General features: G+C 29.9%; 1 protein-coding gene across 8 annotated transcripts in view; it reads left to right on the top strand.

The window, feature by feature from the left end:
* The window catches only part of LOC143255584 (ras-related protein Rab-34-like), a 49,540-nt gene that overhangs the window by 8,520 nt on the left and 23,625 nt on the right, over window positions 1-17,395 (top strand). For 4 of the 8 annotated variants that reach the window (XR_013030728.1, XR_013030729.1, XM_076511459.1 and 1 more), the window contains exons 2-5: window positions 422-518; window positions 3,757-3,848; window positions 15,442-15,507; window positions 17,032-17,133. Coding sequence is in view for 2 of the 8 variants with exons in the window: in XM_076511459.1 (XP_076367574.1) it covers window positions 468-518; window positions 3,757-3,848; window positions 15,442-15,507; window positions 17,032-17,133 (311 nt within the window). In the remaining 6 variants the exon portion in view is untranslated. Of the gene's footprint in view, window positions 1-421; window positions 519-3,744; window positions 3,849-15,441; window positions 15,508-17,031; window positions 17,134-17,395 lie in introns of those variants that run through there. The other 4 variants (XR_013030732.1, XR_013030733.1, XR_013030730.1 and 1 more) reach the window with 3 other exon arrangements.

Here is a 17,395-nt window from a genome sequence, read left to right as displayed (position 1 = left end):
CAGGACTGGAAAGACCAACTTCAGGTGACTGACGGTGGTTTTTATACTTGCCTGTTAGTCTTCCTGGTGGGTTATGATCATTACCATTCTGCTAGAGTAAATACTTTACAACTTCTTATACTCTGCTTTTTCTCTTAACATTGTAGACTAGGTGTCAACATTGGTTTTATACTTTTTTGTTTTAGCTTCATTTCCATTTATGTCTTTTACTACATTTACTTTATTTTTACATTTTTAACGGATGTTTGGCGCAGATAGCCTCGTTGCTTTGTGCCATAAAACACTAAATCAATCAATCAATCAACATATGCATATTTTACAAATAATACAGAAGCAGAAAAATGCAATAAATGTGTCATCCACTTATCTTTTACACCCTAATGTTCCAAAGATTAAAAATAAGTGATACATGTTCTAATAGGTTTATTATGAAATGAAGATGAAGTGGTAGCAAGCACAGTTTGAAAATGATGATAGAAAATGCTGCATCGGATAGGATTATTGTCAGTTATCCTCTGGTAAGTTTAGTCAATTTTATTTTAAATGTACACAAATAGTTTTTCTAACATACTTTTTCTTAACAGTACTGAAATGTTTTAACTATTTCTTGTTCATATTTATCAAACATTACCCTTTCATGTTCAATTTACTAGTTTTATAATACATTTATGAAGTTTAACAAATTTATAGTTAAAGTCTTAACTATCGGAAACTGTCTACAGAAAGATAAACCACATGCTAGTATTGTAAAATTTCTTTTTTAATACTATAATTTTAATTGTAGCTCTCATGTTTTCACCTGTAAAATACATGGTGAATTGCAAGTTTATCAAAGTAATAAAGCAATGGTTCACTCAGTTAGGTGTGCAGTACAGAATATTATTACCGTAACTCATGTGGGGATGAACATAAGTTTTGCTGTATAAGAAACTTTTTTCTTAAAGAAATTGTTCAAAGTGTGTGCTTTTGTGATTTAAACTTTGACACTTTCTTGCCTTCTGGCTTTCACCACAAAAAGTTTTCTTTTGGTAAATCTGTGAGCTATTTCAGCAGTCTCCAAATGCAACTATTAACAGGATTAAGAAACAATAATTAAGAAATTGTAAATTGAGTTGAAAAATCTTTCTTTGAACTTGTGGTTCACATTGAATATCATTTATCATAAATGTTAACTTTTATTAAGTTCTGAAAGTATAAATAGTTTATACTATGTTTCTACAAAATATATTTTTGATGGTTGTATGGGGTTCTCAATAGTGTATTGTATTTTTTAGTACTCAAGAGTACTATTATAGGATGCAGATGTTTTTCTATATATGCATGGGTGTGTAAGGATAACCATGAATTAGCAAATATATCCTTGTAGTTTATTTTATGGCTGTAGTTTTGTAACTTTCACAACTTGCATAATGAATACACACACACACACACACACACACACACACACACACACACACACACACACACACACACACACACATAAAACAATGTTTAAAGTTTTACTTCATTATTTAAATGTATGCCTGCTAAATTGAGTATTTTAACCTTCAGGCTTTTGGACTTGGTGCATGGTTTAGGCAGCCTGTTTTTTTTTCTTACTGTGTTTATTGGTAAAAAAAAATGTAGCTTTGGAATATGTATTTTAGAATACCAAAAATATAATGTTCTGGAATAAAATACTACAAAACTATTAATTCATCTGGCTTTTCAACTAGACAATTAATAGGTAAAACTCATTACTGTTCAGAGCAATGTTTTTAGTTTAAACACCTCAATATTTTATTACTAAATAATGAATTTTTCTATTAGAATAAAGTTGTCTGCTTTTATGTTTAGAATTTGTTGTTTCTATTAGGTATAAGTATGTCCAGTAGCAATGTTAGAGAAGTTAGATGTATGTGTGTGTATATGTATATATTTTTTTTTAAGTCTCAGTAAAGCAAGAAAAGTTTTTTTTGACTCTCTTAAGGTGGCCCAATGCCTCATCTAATTAGTGATGTGCATGAGTGGATTAATGAGATTCTCACTGTATCTACTATCTAGTTAAACTATATCCTAATGGCCAAATATTTTTAAGAGGAGTGTGATGTTGATGTTAATGAATTACTGTGGTCAGAATTTATTGGTTTGAATTTGTATGGTGGTTGATCTGGTTAAGTAATTAGTGTAGGATTCATTATCTGTAGTCTCAACTTTTTTTTTGCCTACCGTACGGTGGCTTTGTACAACAACTAAAGTTATAGAAGTTAGCTGAAGTCATGACAGTGCTGACAGTAGGCATAGTGTTGGCCAAACACAAGACCCAGCACAGCTTTGGGGTAGAGAGATCTGCAGGTGAAAGAGATGTGTTGTCTACAACCAGTATATAAATGAGTATGCAAAAGCTTGTATAAGTGTCATTTGACCATGATATTAGTTTTTTGATTTAATGATCTTGTAAATATAATAGTCTAAAATTTATTAGAGGCCAGAGATATATTGTAGCTGAGACATTAATGTTTTATACCTACACTTCTCGTTGAAGCTGACCAGTCAGTTCATTTAACTTCATATTGTCAGTCCTGATTCTTTTTTTTTTTTTTTTTTAAATTTAAGGTCAAGTCTTTAAATATTCTGGCTATTTTGTAATATTAATTTTTTCACCAAAAATGTACCTAGAATTTAGTGTATGTGTATAACATGGGAACAAAACTGTATTTTTGTTTTAATGCTAGTTCATGTAACTTTTCCCAACATGCATTGTGAATGAGAATGCATGCTTACTGGAAACATTGCATTTTGATGTGTGTCTGTTTTCGAAGGAATAACTGAGAATTGGCTGCCATTTTAATTCATTTTGAATCTTTAAATGTGAGTTTTAAAATAAAATGATGACAAAGTTCTGTTTTATGATTAAGATTTATTTACATTCATATTTGGAAATACATAACTAATTATTACTGCATTATATTTGTTATTCAAAACTGTGTAGTTTTCTGTGAAACATTCAAATTCTGAATGTGAATAACTGTACTTGGTTCAAATGTCAACACAGCAGACTAACATGAACTCATTTTTACTAATTTTATTAGTACTCTAACATCTTAAGTGTTTATTTCCTGGCAACAATTTCAAAGATAGTAAGTACTATAGTGAACATGCAGCTAGAGATTATACAACAGTAACATTCTTGTCATTAAAGGGTTACTTTGACTCCAGGATTAATAAAGTCTAGATTTGTATTTATTGTAATAAGGTAAATTTGACTTCATTTGCAACAATTAGTGCCTATTATTATATTGGAAAATTATTATAGGAAGTAAAGTTTATATATTTGGTATTTCTTTTAACTGAGTAAGATCAATACATTGGAATAACTTCAAACTGGTGATATGTATACTAGAACTTTGATTTTTACTAAGTGTCTTCATGAAATTTTTTCAAACTGTTTAAACATTAAGCCTGTTGTGCAAAAGAAATTTAAAAAATTCTTTAAAATTTGTCTACTAAAGACTTATCTGTGAAATTTGGATATCTTTTTGACCCAGTCTGAGCAAAACTTGACATACATAGTGAAAGTTGTGTAAATGTTGAATGTAATTGTAAAGGTTATGTAATGTGCAAAAAAAGCCACTTGTGGACTTATGGTTAAATTAAGTATACTGTAAAATTTTCTGATTTACAATCTGCTTTTTAGAGCAAATGAGATGAAACTTAATTTTGTATCTTCTTGGAAAATGTGTCGTGTTTATAAGACTGTTTTAGTTAAATTTTTAGGCTTTCCTTTCTGAAGCATCACCATATACAGAAATGGACTTTGATGTAAGAGTCAAAAATGCATGTCAGGCTGACAGATCAATAAGGATAGGGTAAGTAGGGACATAGTATTTTGTATTGTTATTGTATGGTACATTAACTCTTTACACCCAGCATTAAATTCACTTGCTATTCTTTATGGGATACTTTGATTTCATTTCCATGTGAATCATTTAGAGATTACCTTTAGTGGCTTTTATATATAGGTCCTATTATTTAACATGTCTGTTTACAGGTGCTGCTTTTTTACAATAAAACAGTAGGTCAGGGAGTGAACCTTAACACTGTTTCTGGGAAAGGAACATCTGGTTTGAGAAGCATACTAACATGGGATGTTTTTGATTTATATCTCAGTAAAGCAATAAGCTTTGGAGGAAATTGGATTATTGTTTAGCAATATCTATTGGATAAGTAATTTGTGCCACATTTGGAAGATCAAGGAGAAGAAGGAAAGAAAGATAAAATGGGCAGATACTTTGTGATGCAGAGGTGAAGATTGAGACAAGTTTCCTTTTGTAGTTAAGAAATTACAACAAAGTTTGAGTTTTTAATTAATTTTGATGCTACATTGATTAATGTAATTGTCTTTTAACAATTAATGTAATTCATGGTATTGTATAGTATTAATAGGTGATCAGTAATCAGTCATAGTAGATAGTGGCTGTGATAAGATTTAAAGTAAATTGGGGATAACTCATTTATCAGACAGAATCCAAATGCTGATGTTAAACTAGCCAGTAATCTTGGAAAATCAATTAAGGTTATGGAGTTCTGACTACTCCCATACATTTCAACTCCCAATGCCCTTCACTGTGTGCAGCCAACTGGAAAGGGAGTTATTATAATTCCCACAGTAGAAATGAAACCACCCTAAAATGTCTACTATTAGGTCATCCCATAAGTAATGTTAAAAAATGTAATACAGAAAGTGCATCATCATTTCTGTCTTTGTAGAAAACTTTATGTAGTAGTACATGTATAAAAATGTTCAGACAAATGAAAGAAACTAACCCAACTCAACATTTTCAGATCATTAATCAAATAAACCTTGTGAAGATGGATGTGTCTGAGGGGCACATTAGTTATATAATTCTTTGAGTTTAAAAAAAGGGAATAGTGCAGCAAAAACTACATGAAACATGGTGAGGAGTCTCAATGAAATAGTGTCAAGGTGTTTTCAAAAGTTCAAATAAGGTGACTACTGCTTAAGAAATTCACCATGTCACCCTGTTGAGTTTAATGATTTGCTGCTGGTTGTGCTTGATGAAGATTGTACTCTACCAGTTGAAGAACTAGCACAGAAGCTTAATTCAACCCATTCAACAGTTTACTGTCATCTGTAACAACTTGGAAAATGGGCCCCTCCATGATTTGTCAGAAGCCAACCTTTGAGCAATTGTGGACATTTGCTCTTCTTTGTACTCATGAACGTAACTCTCATTTCTTGAACAGGTTAGTGACTGGAGATGACAAATGTATATATTATAAAAATGTTAAGCACTGCAGACAATTGCTCAGTGCAGTTAAACTGGCCAAAGCATAGTCTGAAATGAACCTCTACCCTAGTAAAGTCTTGTTAAGCATTTGGTGGGATATTGTTGGTGTGATCCAGTTTGAGTTGCTGCCACTCAATGTAACAATTACATCACACTTTTATTGTTAATAGTTAGTGCTTGAATGTTGCACTGAAAGAAAAATGGTCTCCTTTTGATTAATTGTAAAGGAGTTGTTACACCACGAAATTGTACAGCTCCATACAACAAGGATCACATCATCAAAGATTCTAGAGCTAAACTGGGAAAAATGTTCTTCCTTTTTCTCTAGGCCTTGTCCCATCTGATTATCATCTATTCTGAAGTTTGCAGAACTATCTTGATGGAAAAGAGCTTGAAACACATGTCAAAACTCTCTACATTCTTTTCCTCCAAACCTCAAGACTTTTATAGAAGTGGCATTAAGAAGTTTGTGAATTGTTGAGAGGAAGTAACTCATAATAATGGAACATACATTACTGATTGAATAACATTAAAAGCATTTGAAATACTTTTTCATTTTTTGAACCTAAAATTAGACATTATTTAAGAGATGACCTAATAAACTCCCAACCTCTGTCCTTGCAAAAGAAATTCAGTCAAATAAATAAATGATCACAAACAATACTACAAAACACTATCTTATGTAGTTTATACATTCCTAACATTCTCATTTTTTTGTGAAAATTTATTTAGGTATAACTTGGGAAAGCCATGAAAAACACAGCTACTTGAAGTTAGTCTTTGTTATGGTATACTGACTAAAACTAGGAATTTTAATTTAGGTACTTAAAAGTAGCTAACAACCCCTAGTGACACAAGATATTTTCTATTTTGAAGTTTATTTTTTAAGTAGTTTAATATCTATTATAAATTGTAAAATTATTTTACTCTGCTGTGACTTTAATGTGACAGCTGAGACTGACAATAGAATTTCTGCTAAAATATTTTTAATGTATGTATTTATTGTTACTATTTACTCAAATACAGAATGTTTTTTGAAACATACAATAGTAAATAAAATACTTAATTAAAAACTGATTTCTAGTATTTGATGCTAAGAAACAATCAATGAGGTGGGGGAAGCACTGAAACTCAAAGTGAGATGAAGAAAAATTAATTTTTGTACTTTTAAATACATACTTTAAAGACAAAGTATCAATCACATAAATAAGACATCACAAAACTGTTGTAATTTATCTGGTTTTCTAATTAATATTAAGTTGGTTACAAGTATTTGTTTAGTTGGTAGTAAATTTTGAGTTTAATTGCCATAATTGATAAAAACCCTTTGATTTAGGTGATTTAGAATCTGCTGGTTTTATTGGTTATAAACATGTACTTAAGACAATTTAGACTTCATTAAATAAGTGGCTTTAAAAGTGAGTTTGGAGGGCCTTCAAAGGTAGATTTACTTCATATATTTATCTAAATCACAGAGGTAGAATTGTCCTTGCTTGTCAGTATGTGAAGTTTGAACTTCTAGTTGGTTAAGCACTGTTGACATTATGTAAAAGTAATAAAATGTAAACTGAATAATTTATAGTGTGGACATGTGACAGTGAGTATTGAACAATTTGTTTAATATTTATTTTTGAATAAAAAATATTGCATGATGTTAAAGTTTTATGTACTGAGTATTTTTTGATGCCAAATTTCTTGGTATAACATTAAAGGACAAGGGACTTTTCAGTACATCTAAGCTACCCCATGTAATAAATTAAACACAAGAAAGAAACAAACTCAAATCCAGCCCTTACCATTTAAATATTTATTGAGCTTTCCTTTAAAATCCATTAAATTAACTTCATCTGAAGGTAATTCATTCCTAAGATCGAATACTGTTAGAAAAATACTATATTAGATGAAGGTGGCTTCTACTCTACCAAAATTTACTTTTTTAGTTTCTGTTATTGTTAAAAATGAAAGGAAATGTGTCAACACCATTAATTCTTTTGACTATCTTTATCATAGGTTATGAGTAAGTACATTTGGCATAGTTCATACAGAAAATGATACATGTGTAAACAGTATTTGATACTAAGATCTATCTTAATGTATCTTAAAAATTGGTAAGATTTTTTTTAAAGATTACAAGAATAAAATTATTTTAAAGCATTTCCAATAAAATTATTTATTGTTGGTATTTGAGCTCTTAGTAGTTCAAAAGCAGTTATTTTTTGTGTTTAAATATAGAAAAAGTACTTTTTCCATCCTATAGTTTTGAATCTCATTTGCATAACTCTTAAACCTCCTAAATGAATATCAAAAGCTTTTTAAGGGAAATATTTAAACTTTATTTTCATTTTCTCTATATCATATTACTAACTGCAGCTGTTATCAGTGTATAAAACAATGAAATGTTTAAAGTGAAGACACAAGAAAAATGTACATACCTTTCAATTTATAATCATAAAACATCTTTTTTTAGTTATATTTAATTGCATGCCTGAACCTTTTTGTCAAATAGTGTTATTTATAGTGATACGTCAGTTTTTTTTGTGGCCAACATTATGGTACTGTCAGCAGAGATTCTTCAATCTGCAGTAGAATGTTTTCTCTTGCTATACTAGTATGAACTGAGGTGTTGCATTATATTTAAAAAAACAAAAAATTTAAACCTTTAATTATGTATTTGTTTTAAGATAAATACTTAATTAAAGTATACAAGTAAAACCAAAATACATTTTAACTATTTTACTAACGTATATATAGGTGAGAAATGACCATTGAAGTGCTAGTGAGGACAAAAGTGGAAATAATGTCAAATTTAACTCCCTCTGGATTCTTCATGCCTATTTCCAAATAACTATTTGGAGATTGTTTTAAAACATGGACTTTTTATTGGTTATAAACATCCAAGTTAATTGTCATTTTTTGATAAAGTGCAACTATGTGTAGAAAGTGGGTTTGGCTGCTGTCAAGAGCTCCAATAAATTTTTCTTTTGTCCAGACACAATCCAAGGAGTTTGAAAGAAGAATGTGAGAACAGAACAATTAACCTAGTTTGTCTTTATATAGTACAGTGTACATGAAGTATTCAAGTAACTTCGACTAAAGAAAAGTGAACTTGTAGTTTGTGGCAACAAAACTGAAGTTTAAGAATTTTTAAAAGATTCTTTGAAATGAAGGAATTAAATTTAGATAACATAACATTATAAAGTATGTAATAATGCTATCCGTTATAATGCTGATTTCACTGATATAAATTGAAAGTAAATTTAAATTTTGAATGTAATTTGTTAACAGTTTGTGAAATGTGGAGAAATGCACAGAAAGGAGGGTCGATAACCATTGGATTAAACACTTCAATCAGATCTCTTTTTTTTTTTTCCAAGGAAAAACAAGTTCAGGGATCTTAACCTATCCTTATTTGACATTCTTTCAATTCAGTCTACGGCTGAGCACTGTACTCCTAATCAATAACCAATAAAATGACATTTTAAGTACTTTGGACATTTATATTTAACACTTCTATACATATAATCTAAAATCATATTTACCTTGCCACTAGTAACAATACATTGTTTAAGTGTATTAAGAGACCAATGAACCAGAATATCATAGATCTTTCTCTTCTATAACCTTGTTCAGGTTATTTCCATTATAACTGTATTCATAATTTAAATTGTGATAACTCACATGCACTACTAATCAAAATGTAACCAGAAGCTATTTATTTGACCAACTTCCCAGCTAATTCATTTTGTTGTTGAGCAGTAGCATTATTCTCACAGCCAGCAGCATCCAGAACTTTAATGTCTTCAGAAAATTAAACAATCTGTTGACAGTTTCTTTATCTGTTATTGATGTAACTCAAAAGATCTTAACACTGAGCCTTTAGGTATTCCACTTGTAACATTAATCCAGTTTGACTGAACTCTGTTCACAATAATCCTTCATTTCTTTCACATAGCTAGTTTACCATCTAGCAACCTAACCTATGGCCTGCATTCACAGAAAACCTTTAACAATGCTTTTATCCATTGATAATAGATTAGTTTAACCCTCTTGTGATGTGTGTCTAGCTGTACTACATGGTTGTTTAGAGTTAATTTCAAAATTTATTTATACCATTATTTTTATACTGTACCAATTAGTACAGTATAAAATCTTAGCTAATAATCCACATCTTAGTAGTATGTAAGTTTTAAGTTTATAATTTTAAGGTAATATGTTAAAATAAAAATCTCCTAGTGTAAGAAATGATGTATTTTCTCTAGACACTCCAGTTTTTCTGTTTTATTTGCTCCCTTCCCAGTAAATACAATATCTTGTGGAAATTACTCACTATGAATTTGTCATTGTTCAGAGAAACAAATTTTAGTTTTCTGTTTTTGTTTGGCAACATAGACATCAAATAGAAAGTTAAATCTCTCTTGCTACACCCTACCTATCAGGATTTGTTAATAATTATAGCATTTAATTCTTTTATCTATGGCCAAGGTTTTCATTTATCAGATGATGCATCGTTTTCTGAATAGAATTGTTGGTTTCTCAGTTCATAAAAGTTTCATTTTCATGGGAAAGATAACTGGATAACTAGCATAGTTGAATTTGTTATGGTTATTTTCATGTAGTCAAAAAATCAGAAAACTTGTGATTCTTAAGGAATATTGTCTGCTCTTTACTTGTTATTCTGTTCTTTGGTGCATTATATAATTACATAATTTGTACTTTACTACCATTAGTATTTAAAACAAAAAAGGGGTAAGTGGCATTTCAAGTATATATATATATAAATAAAAAAGACATAAGTACTTTATTTATTGTTTTATCTGTGTTTTATAAAAGTACCTAGAATGTAACATTTAGGATTTCTTTAGGTTAATTAAGTTTAAATTAAGTAAACTGAATAATAATAATAAAATAATACAATAAAATGTTTTACAAGGCATGCACTTGAGCAGCTCAGACTTGGAGTAGCTCATTAGTAATGTACTTCAGTAGTGTATCGTGAACTCCACATTTCCCAAGTGACTTACACTTGAAATGGCATGAAACAGTAGTTTGTTAAAGGGACGTTTACAGAGCAATAAAACAATATTTACTTATAAATAGATTTAAATGTATACATTTTTGGCATTGATAGATCTTTGTCTTTTGGTACAATTTGTTGATGTGATAAGAAATCTTAGTTGATGAAATACAGCTAGAAGGTGAAACAATTATTAGTGGTTTTACATTCATCTTACACATTAATACATTTCTAGAATAAGAGTTTGCATGTCTTATTGCTATTAAAGTACCCCAGTGGTGTGTTTTTATGCCTACGTAAAAATTTTTTTCTTTGGTCTACAATTTCTTTACGCTTTCCTCAAATCTCTGTACATCTCAGTTTTTAAATCAAATTTTTCTCCTTTCAGGTATTTTAGAATTATCTGAAGGTGCTGAGTTTTTATCCATTAGGTGTTCTCTAGATGATCTCTCTTCCAAATCTTTATCCTAAAAATTTAAATTTAATGATTTTTACTGCCTGCTTTGATTTAATGCTTGTTTTCTAAGTCTTTCATGGTCCTTGCTTCTATATATTTGGGTGGAGTACTTTGTCACTTGTTCAATAAGTTGCATGGGTTTTTTCTGAAGTGAGACTCTTGGTGTTGATAGGATTTTATATTAGTGAATAATATTGCACAAAGAGTGTGGAATACAGTAAACTTGAGGTAATTTTCACTTAGCTTGCATCTTAAATGCACATATCCTATCTACAAAAACAACGGTAGCTATATTACATTTTAATGAATATTACAGATGCCTGCTTAGTTGTTTTTTTTTCTTTTGCATTTTCTTTTGACCTAGTTGTATATTTTAATTAAAAAAAAAGCAAATCTTAATTATTTCTAAACCTATTACCACTATCAGGCATTCAACAAATATATTGTGTTTATATTTTTCTACACTTACTTTGGATGTATCAGTGAAAAACATTATTCACTCTTAAATTAGGAGGGTACATCTGAAGTCATTAATGACTTTTTATACTGATTAGTTATTTGAAAGTTGCAAATAAACAACAAAAACATGGGGTTTGCATCAGGTGCAGATCTACAGTGTTAAGAATATTCCAGTGTTATTAATTTTCTAACATCAATTGTTTAATTTAAACAAAATCTACAACAACAAAAAAGCTCAACTATCAAGCTCAGTAACACAAGCAATTTGTGTTGATGTGGTAGAGGAATTTTATTTAATTTCATTGAAATTTTTTATTTAAGTCAGTTTTGAACATTTATTTTGTAGTTTCTTTTTCTGAAAAGTATGCAGCATTGGATGACAAAAGTTATAACCTGTATATTTAAGGTTGTACTTTGTTAGCAAGAGGGAGCTGTGGGTATGAATGATGGTTTTTAAGTACACCTAGAAAATCTTGTGCTGACATCATGTATTTCTTGTACATTTGATGTTAGATTCTAAATATGAGATTATAAAGTGTGCAGGCATGTCAAGATGGAGCTGAATCATTCAATATGTTTTTCTTGAAGTATTTGGATCTGTTTGTTTTCACTCCTTACTTTCTTCAAGAAAAGTAATTGTTTTTAAGTCTTAGTGTTAGTAGAAATTTGAATGCCATTTTAAACATAGGTCTCCATCAAGATATGACAGTGTACAAGTGTTCAAGCTTGTAGAAATACAAAAAGAGGAAGTAATTTGTTCTCTGCATGTGGTCCTTAACATTGCACTATTTTCACCAGATAATTACAAAACCTTCATAATTGAAAGAACAATACATAAAAACAAACTAGTGCTTTACTTATGTATCCATAAATAATGTAGCTTTTAAATATACATTTTTAAAATGCGTATGAAATAGGATGCCCCAAAACTACTGTAATTTGTGTTAAAAGGCAAAAAATTACAGATAAAATAACAAGGCTGAAACCATTACTGATATGAAGGGACCATTTGAGTTTTTCGAGGCTGTCCCTCTACACTTCCTCTGGGGAAAGAATTAAACATTTGAATCCACTGCCTGTGTTTCAGGAAACATCTACCCCATCCTCTTGAACTTCTGCATTGTGCTAGCCCCTGGTACTGACACAAGAACTTATTCCATAAACTAATAATGTTATGAAAATAAAATTATCCTAACTGGAGCCTAGCCTGTCGTTTTGTGAATCTGGAACTTATTTGTTTCATAATACAGCACAAAAAAAAATCCTAGTCCTGTTGATCCTCAGGACAGTCTTGTGAACATTAACAAGATCACTTTTTTAATTTCATAAAATCAAGTAAGTTAAAACATCTTAATCTCCTTCCATCCTTGGCATCATTTAAGTGGTCCTCTTCTGAACCCTCTCAAATAAGACAGTATTCTTTTCTGATAAGGAGACCACAGCTACACATAGTATTCCAAGTGATGTTTCACTAATGTTTTGTATTATATGAAGTGATTATCTCTTTTCACTTGTAATGACTTAAATAAATTCAAAAATTCTGTTAGCTAAATATTAGTAACAGAGCACTGTCTCTTTGGTTTGACATTCCTATCTCTATGGCAGTCTTATTTTCATTCACTGTTGAGTAGGTTACCAACAATATATGATGCATAAAGTAATATAATCCAAATTACTTTTACTGTGATTAAAGTTCATTTCCAAATATTAGTTCAATTAATATCGTTAGAAATATTCAAAATTGAACTTCATCAGCAAACCTTAGTTTTGGTAATTATGCTGTTATTAATGTCATTAATATATTGTGTAGTTAAGGAGGGAAAAAAAAGACCTGAGCACTAACCTATAATGTCCAAAGGTCAGTTTGGGTTTCATTTTAACAGTTGTTGCTTTCTCCCTGTCAACCTTCTTATGAGTTTTTCCATAATCTTTACCTATCACATATCTGTACTTTCAAATTTCTCAACCCTCTGCTTGTGGCATTGGTTCATCACTGACAGCATATCTACTAAACTATACACCTTTACTATAATTCTAAATGTATTGCACATATTTTCCTGAAATTTAACAAGATTTTAGTAAACTTTACTGGTCTTTCCACACACTCATTTTTTTTTTAATATGTTATACTAAATTTTTTCTCTGAAGTACAAAGTCTTTACTGAGTTAATCTGAATGAAAATTGATTTTCATGTAAAGAATAAAAATACCTTTTTTTGCCTTGCAGTTTTTATATTTGATTTGCATAACCTCTAAGACCTGAATGAATATAAATTTTTTTGTCAGTAAAACTATTTTATCTGTCTGCAGAAAAATGTCAGTTTGAAATAAAATGAAATAAACAACAACTTTTATTTTCTTTAAATTTTTTTTTATGGTTGGCATTGTAATCTCACTTAACCTTTTCACATCTTTAATTTTATGGTTATTATATACTGGAAAAGTAATTTTCCTGTGAAAAGTAATAAATCGCAACAGGTGTTCATTAGCTAAGATTTTAAACACTATGAATAATCTATTTGACACAGGATCTTTGAGAGTGCAACTCTTAAGTGTGCTGAACTTGACTTTTTTTTTTTTTTACTAAGTTTTTCATATTAAAAGTTAATGTAGCTCTCAAACATGAATTTCAGAATACACAAATTGTACTAGGTACAAGATCACAATGCCCTGAAACAACTAATTTAACTGGATTTTTATCCAGGGGATAAATAGCTAAATAATTGTTAGCTGTTCAGGGCCAAACAACTTTGTTCACACATAAGCAATTTTAGGCAATCTGTTTGTATTTGTTCACAAAAAGTAAATGACAAAATTAAGATTAATGTTGGGGGGGGGGAATTCTCTGGTTATGTTGATTCCGTCATGCCAAGGTGGTTATAAACAAATCACCCATGTAAAGTTGATTTGAAAGTCAGAGAAAGGAGAGGTTTCTCTGGAAGTTTGGTATACTTATTTACACCTCAGTAAGTCATGAAAGTAAGTGGTGGAAGTATTTAGATTTTCACTTGTGTATAGTTTGTGTCTTTAATTGGTTGACAAATTCAGCTTATTTTTGAAATTAGAAATTTCTTAAGTGAAGAGTTGAATTTATACAACTCGTGACAAAGATCAAGGATGTATAAAAGTATTGCCTCTTGAATTTTAAGAGAATAAAACATAGGCAGTTTAAAACTTTGAACTGTAAATTACATTTTGATGCCAAGTTTTTATCATTCATTTATAATAAAGTTTAAGTTTTGAAAGTAACTCCAGAAAAAGATCATGAAATGTATGTTTTGATCAAGTCAGGCCAGTTTGCACTCTGGTTAGGTGTTTGATTGAGAAGGATGCTGTCTTTGATTCCTTATATTCTATTGTCTCTGTTCCAGTTTCATTTGTATCTGGTGTTAAATTATCCTTTGTTAAATTTAGGTGTTTCAATTGAATTGAAGTTGAAAGACTTGATGTGTGGATCAATATATTTACTTCATCCTCTCATTATCTGCTGTGTTGGAAGGAATATAACATGTTAAGGACATGGAGATGCTTAATATTGAAAGATGGAATCTCAACCTCAGAATGCAATGGAAGAGGCTGATTTTAATGGTCACTCAAAGTATTTATCTCTCTCTCTCTCTCTCTCTTTAGGTACCAGATTATGGAGTAGATAACACAAGTGAACTGCACTCATAAGACGTAAGAATACTTAATATTGACAGATGCAACCCCAAGTTCAAATTCTAATGGAGAAGTCTTAGTTCAGTTGCTCCCCCTAAATGATTCTCTTTCCACCCAGCTTCCTAACTGTAAATAAAAGGGTGAATGATATGATTTATGTCCTTTTGCCTGATAAAAGTGATATTCAAGTAGCATTAAGGTATTAGAATAATTAGATACTTGTCGGTGCTTGTTGATTAGCTTTTTCCTGTCTAATCTACCAGATAAAAATTAGGGACAGACTAGTGAATATTGCTCTAGTTTAGCTTTGAGTAACTGCTCAAAAGAAATAAACTTTCCATCATTAGTTAACAAACAGATGGAATTTTATTTTGTTGAAAAATTAAAGTTTATACAAGTTTAACATAATTATGTTTGAAAATTAGGTTTCTGTATACATATTGTTTTCAATACTATATAAAACTGACTGGAAAAGCTGATGTTACAACCATAATTCTTTGTTGAAAATACACATTTCTTGACATCAATATATTACATTAATGATTATTTTTTTGTTTTAGTTTAAAAATTTCCAAAACTATTTTTGTGGGTGATGTTGCAGTTGGAAAGACCTGTTTGGTCAATAGGTAAGTATTCAATTTTTTACTGTGTTCTAATTTGTTTCTATAATCTTTATTTTGAAGGATGTAAAAAATTCAGAAGTTATTAATCAAGGATGTGATTATTTTTTAAAATTTACATATTGTAGCTCTGAATTAAAATTTAGAAGCAGATTTATTAATGTACCTTTTGAAATTCCTTAAAATCTATCCTTTTGACAAACTTTGGCAAAATAATGATGCTTTGAAGTTAAACAGTAAAGGGTGTTGAGAGAAGTGTTGGCATTAGAAGAAAGTTTCTGTTTATTGTCAAGAATTGTCATTAACAGCACAGCACTGTGTGCTATTTGTTTCACTCTGAAATTTGCCCTCTCCAGTGGCACAGCAGTATGTCTGCAGACTCGCACTGCTAAAAACTGGGTTTCAATACACTTGGTGGGCAGAACACATATAGCCCATTATTGTGTTTTGTGCTTAATTCAGACAAACCAAACCCTGAAATTTAGCAATGCTTAAAATATTTCTCTGTTATAGTTCTTTATATTCCTTCCATTTTTTCTTAACTACCTATTTTACTTATCCAATTAGATTTTTGTATGCATTTTTTAAAACTTTGTGTTGTTTCTGGGGTCATGAAATTGTTGATTATACAGTTTTTAATAACATGCACAAAATGTAACTAGTGTTACAAATAATTCTACTAAATACTTGTGTGGGTTCTTTTGTATTTTGCTTAAAAATTAGTAGTTGTGCTAGTAGTGAGTGGTATAAAAATAGATTGGTAGTTTGAGGGTTAACAGAGTGCATTTGAAAATAGAGGTGGATGTTAAATTTCTTTTATCAGTATTGTTTTTTGTTGTTTCTTTAACCATTGTATGCCATTATAAATAGTCTGATTTAGATAAGAAAAGACTTGTGTAGTCAAAATCTGAACATGATAGAATTACATGGAATTGCTAATTTGGTGTTTTACAAGACTGATTTTCTCTCCTTTAGAAATTTTCCAAATTATACAAGTATAATAGTAAGTTGGCAACTGACACAATGATGATTTTAATTACCATTTACCATAAGATTAACATATTAACTATCAGGCAAATAGGCTTGGGCTATTTTATGCTTGGTGAGTTTTTAAGAAAATGCACTGAAGTTGATTTAAACTACCTAACACATTTTATTCAAATCAAGATTAGGATACTTAGAAATAACAGTAGGGTAAGATTTTTTTAATGTATTCTGTACTTGAAAGTATTCTAAAATGTATAGACAACCTCTGCCACAAAATATGTGCTCATTTCACTTTTTTGCTAACAAGTTTTATTCAGTGCTATGTGAAAAGCTTTCTTTTTCTGTCTTGAGTTTTAAAATGCCTGATATAGTTTTCAATATCGGGCTTTTATTAGAAGGTGTTTGATAAGATGCTTTATTTATTTTTTCAGTTTTAGGTTTTGTTATGAAGTGATTAATTGCTTTCACATAACTTTTATTTCAAGTTTGTTTACCTTATTTTTCATATAGTGCTTTTTTTATCGAACTTTTTTTTCATCTTAGGTTTTGTCATGAAGTATTTAATTCAAACTATAAGGCTACTATAGGTGTTGACTTTGAGGTGGAGAGGTTTGACATCTTAAACACACCCTTTAATTTACAAATGTGAGTTAAAAATTGATAGTTGTAGTTGAGTGGATTTAATGAGATGTTTTTTCCATGTAGATGAGCTGTATTTGAGGTTATACTTGTCATAATTTAATTTGCTATTTTAATTACTGTTTTTTTAGAGTACTTGTATGAAAAGGAACCTAAATTAAAAATGTATGAATTATTTTTAATGTTCATTTAACCTTGGCTGTCAGCATGAAGTTGTGTTGCAGAACAATATATATAATAGAGATAATGTGTTCATATTCTGTTGATT

The sequence above is a fragment of the Tachypleus tridentatus genome, chromosome 7 (assembly GCF_004210375.1).
Source record: "Tachypleus tridentatus isolate NWPU-2018 chromosome 7, ASM421037v1, whole genome shotgun sequence".
Taxonomy (NCBI): domain Eukaryota; kingdom Metazoa; phylum Arthropoda; class Merostomata; order Xiphosura; family Limulidae; genus Tachypleus; species Tachypleus tridentatus.
This window is presented reverse-complemented; position numbering and strand designations above follow the sequence as displayed.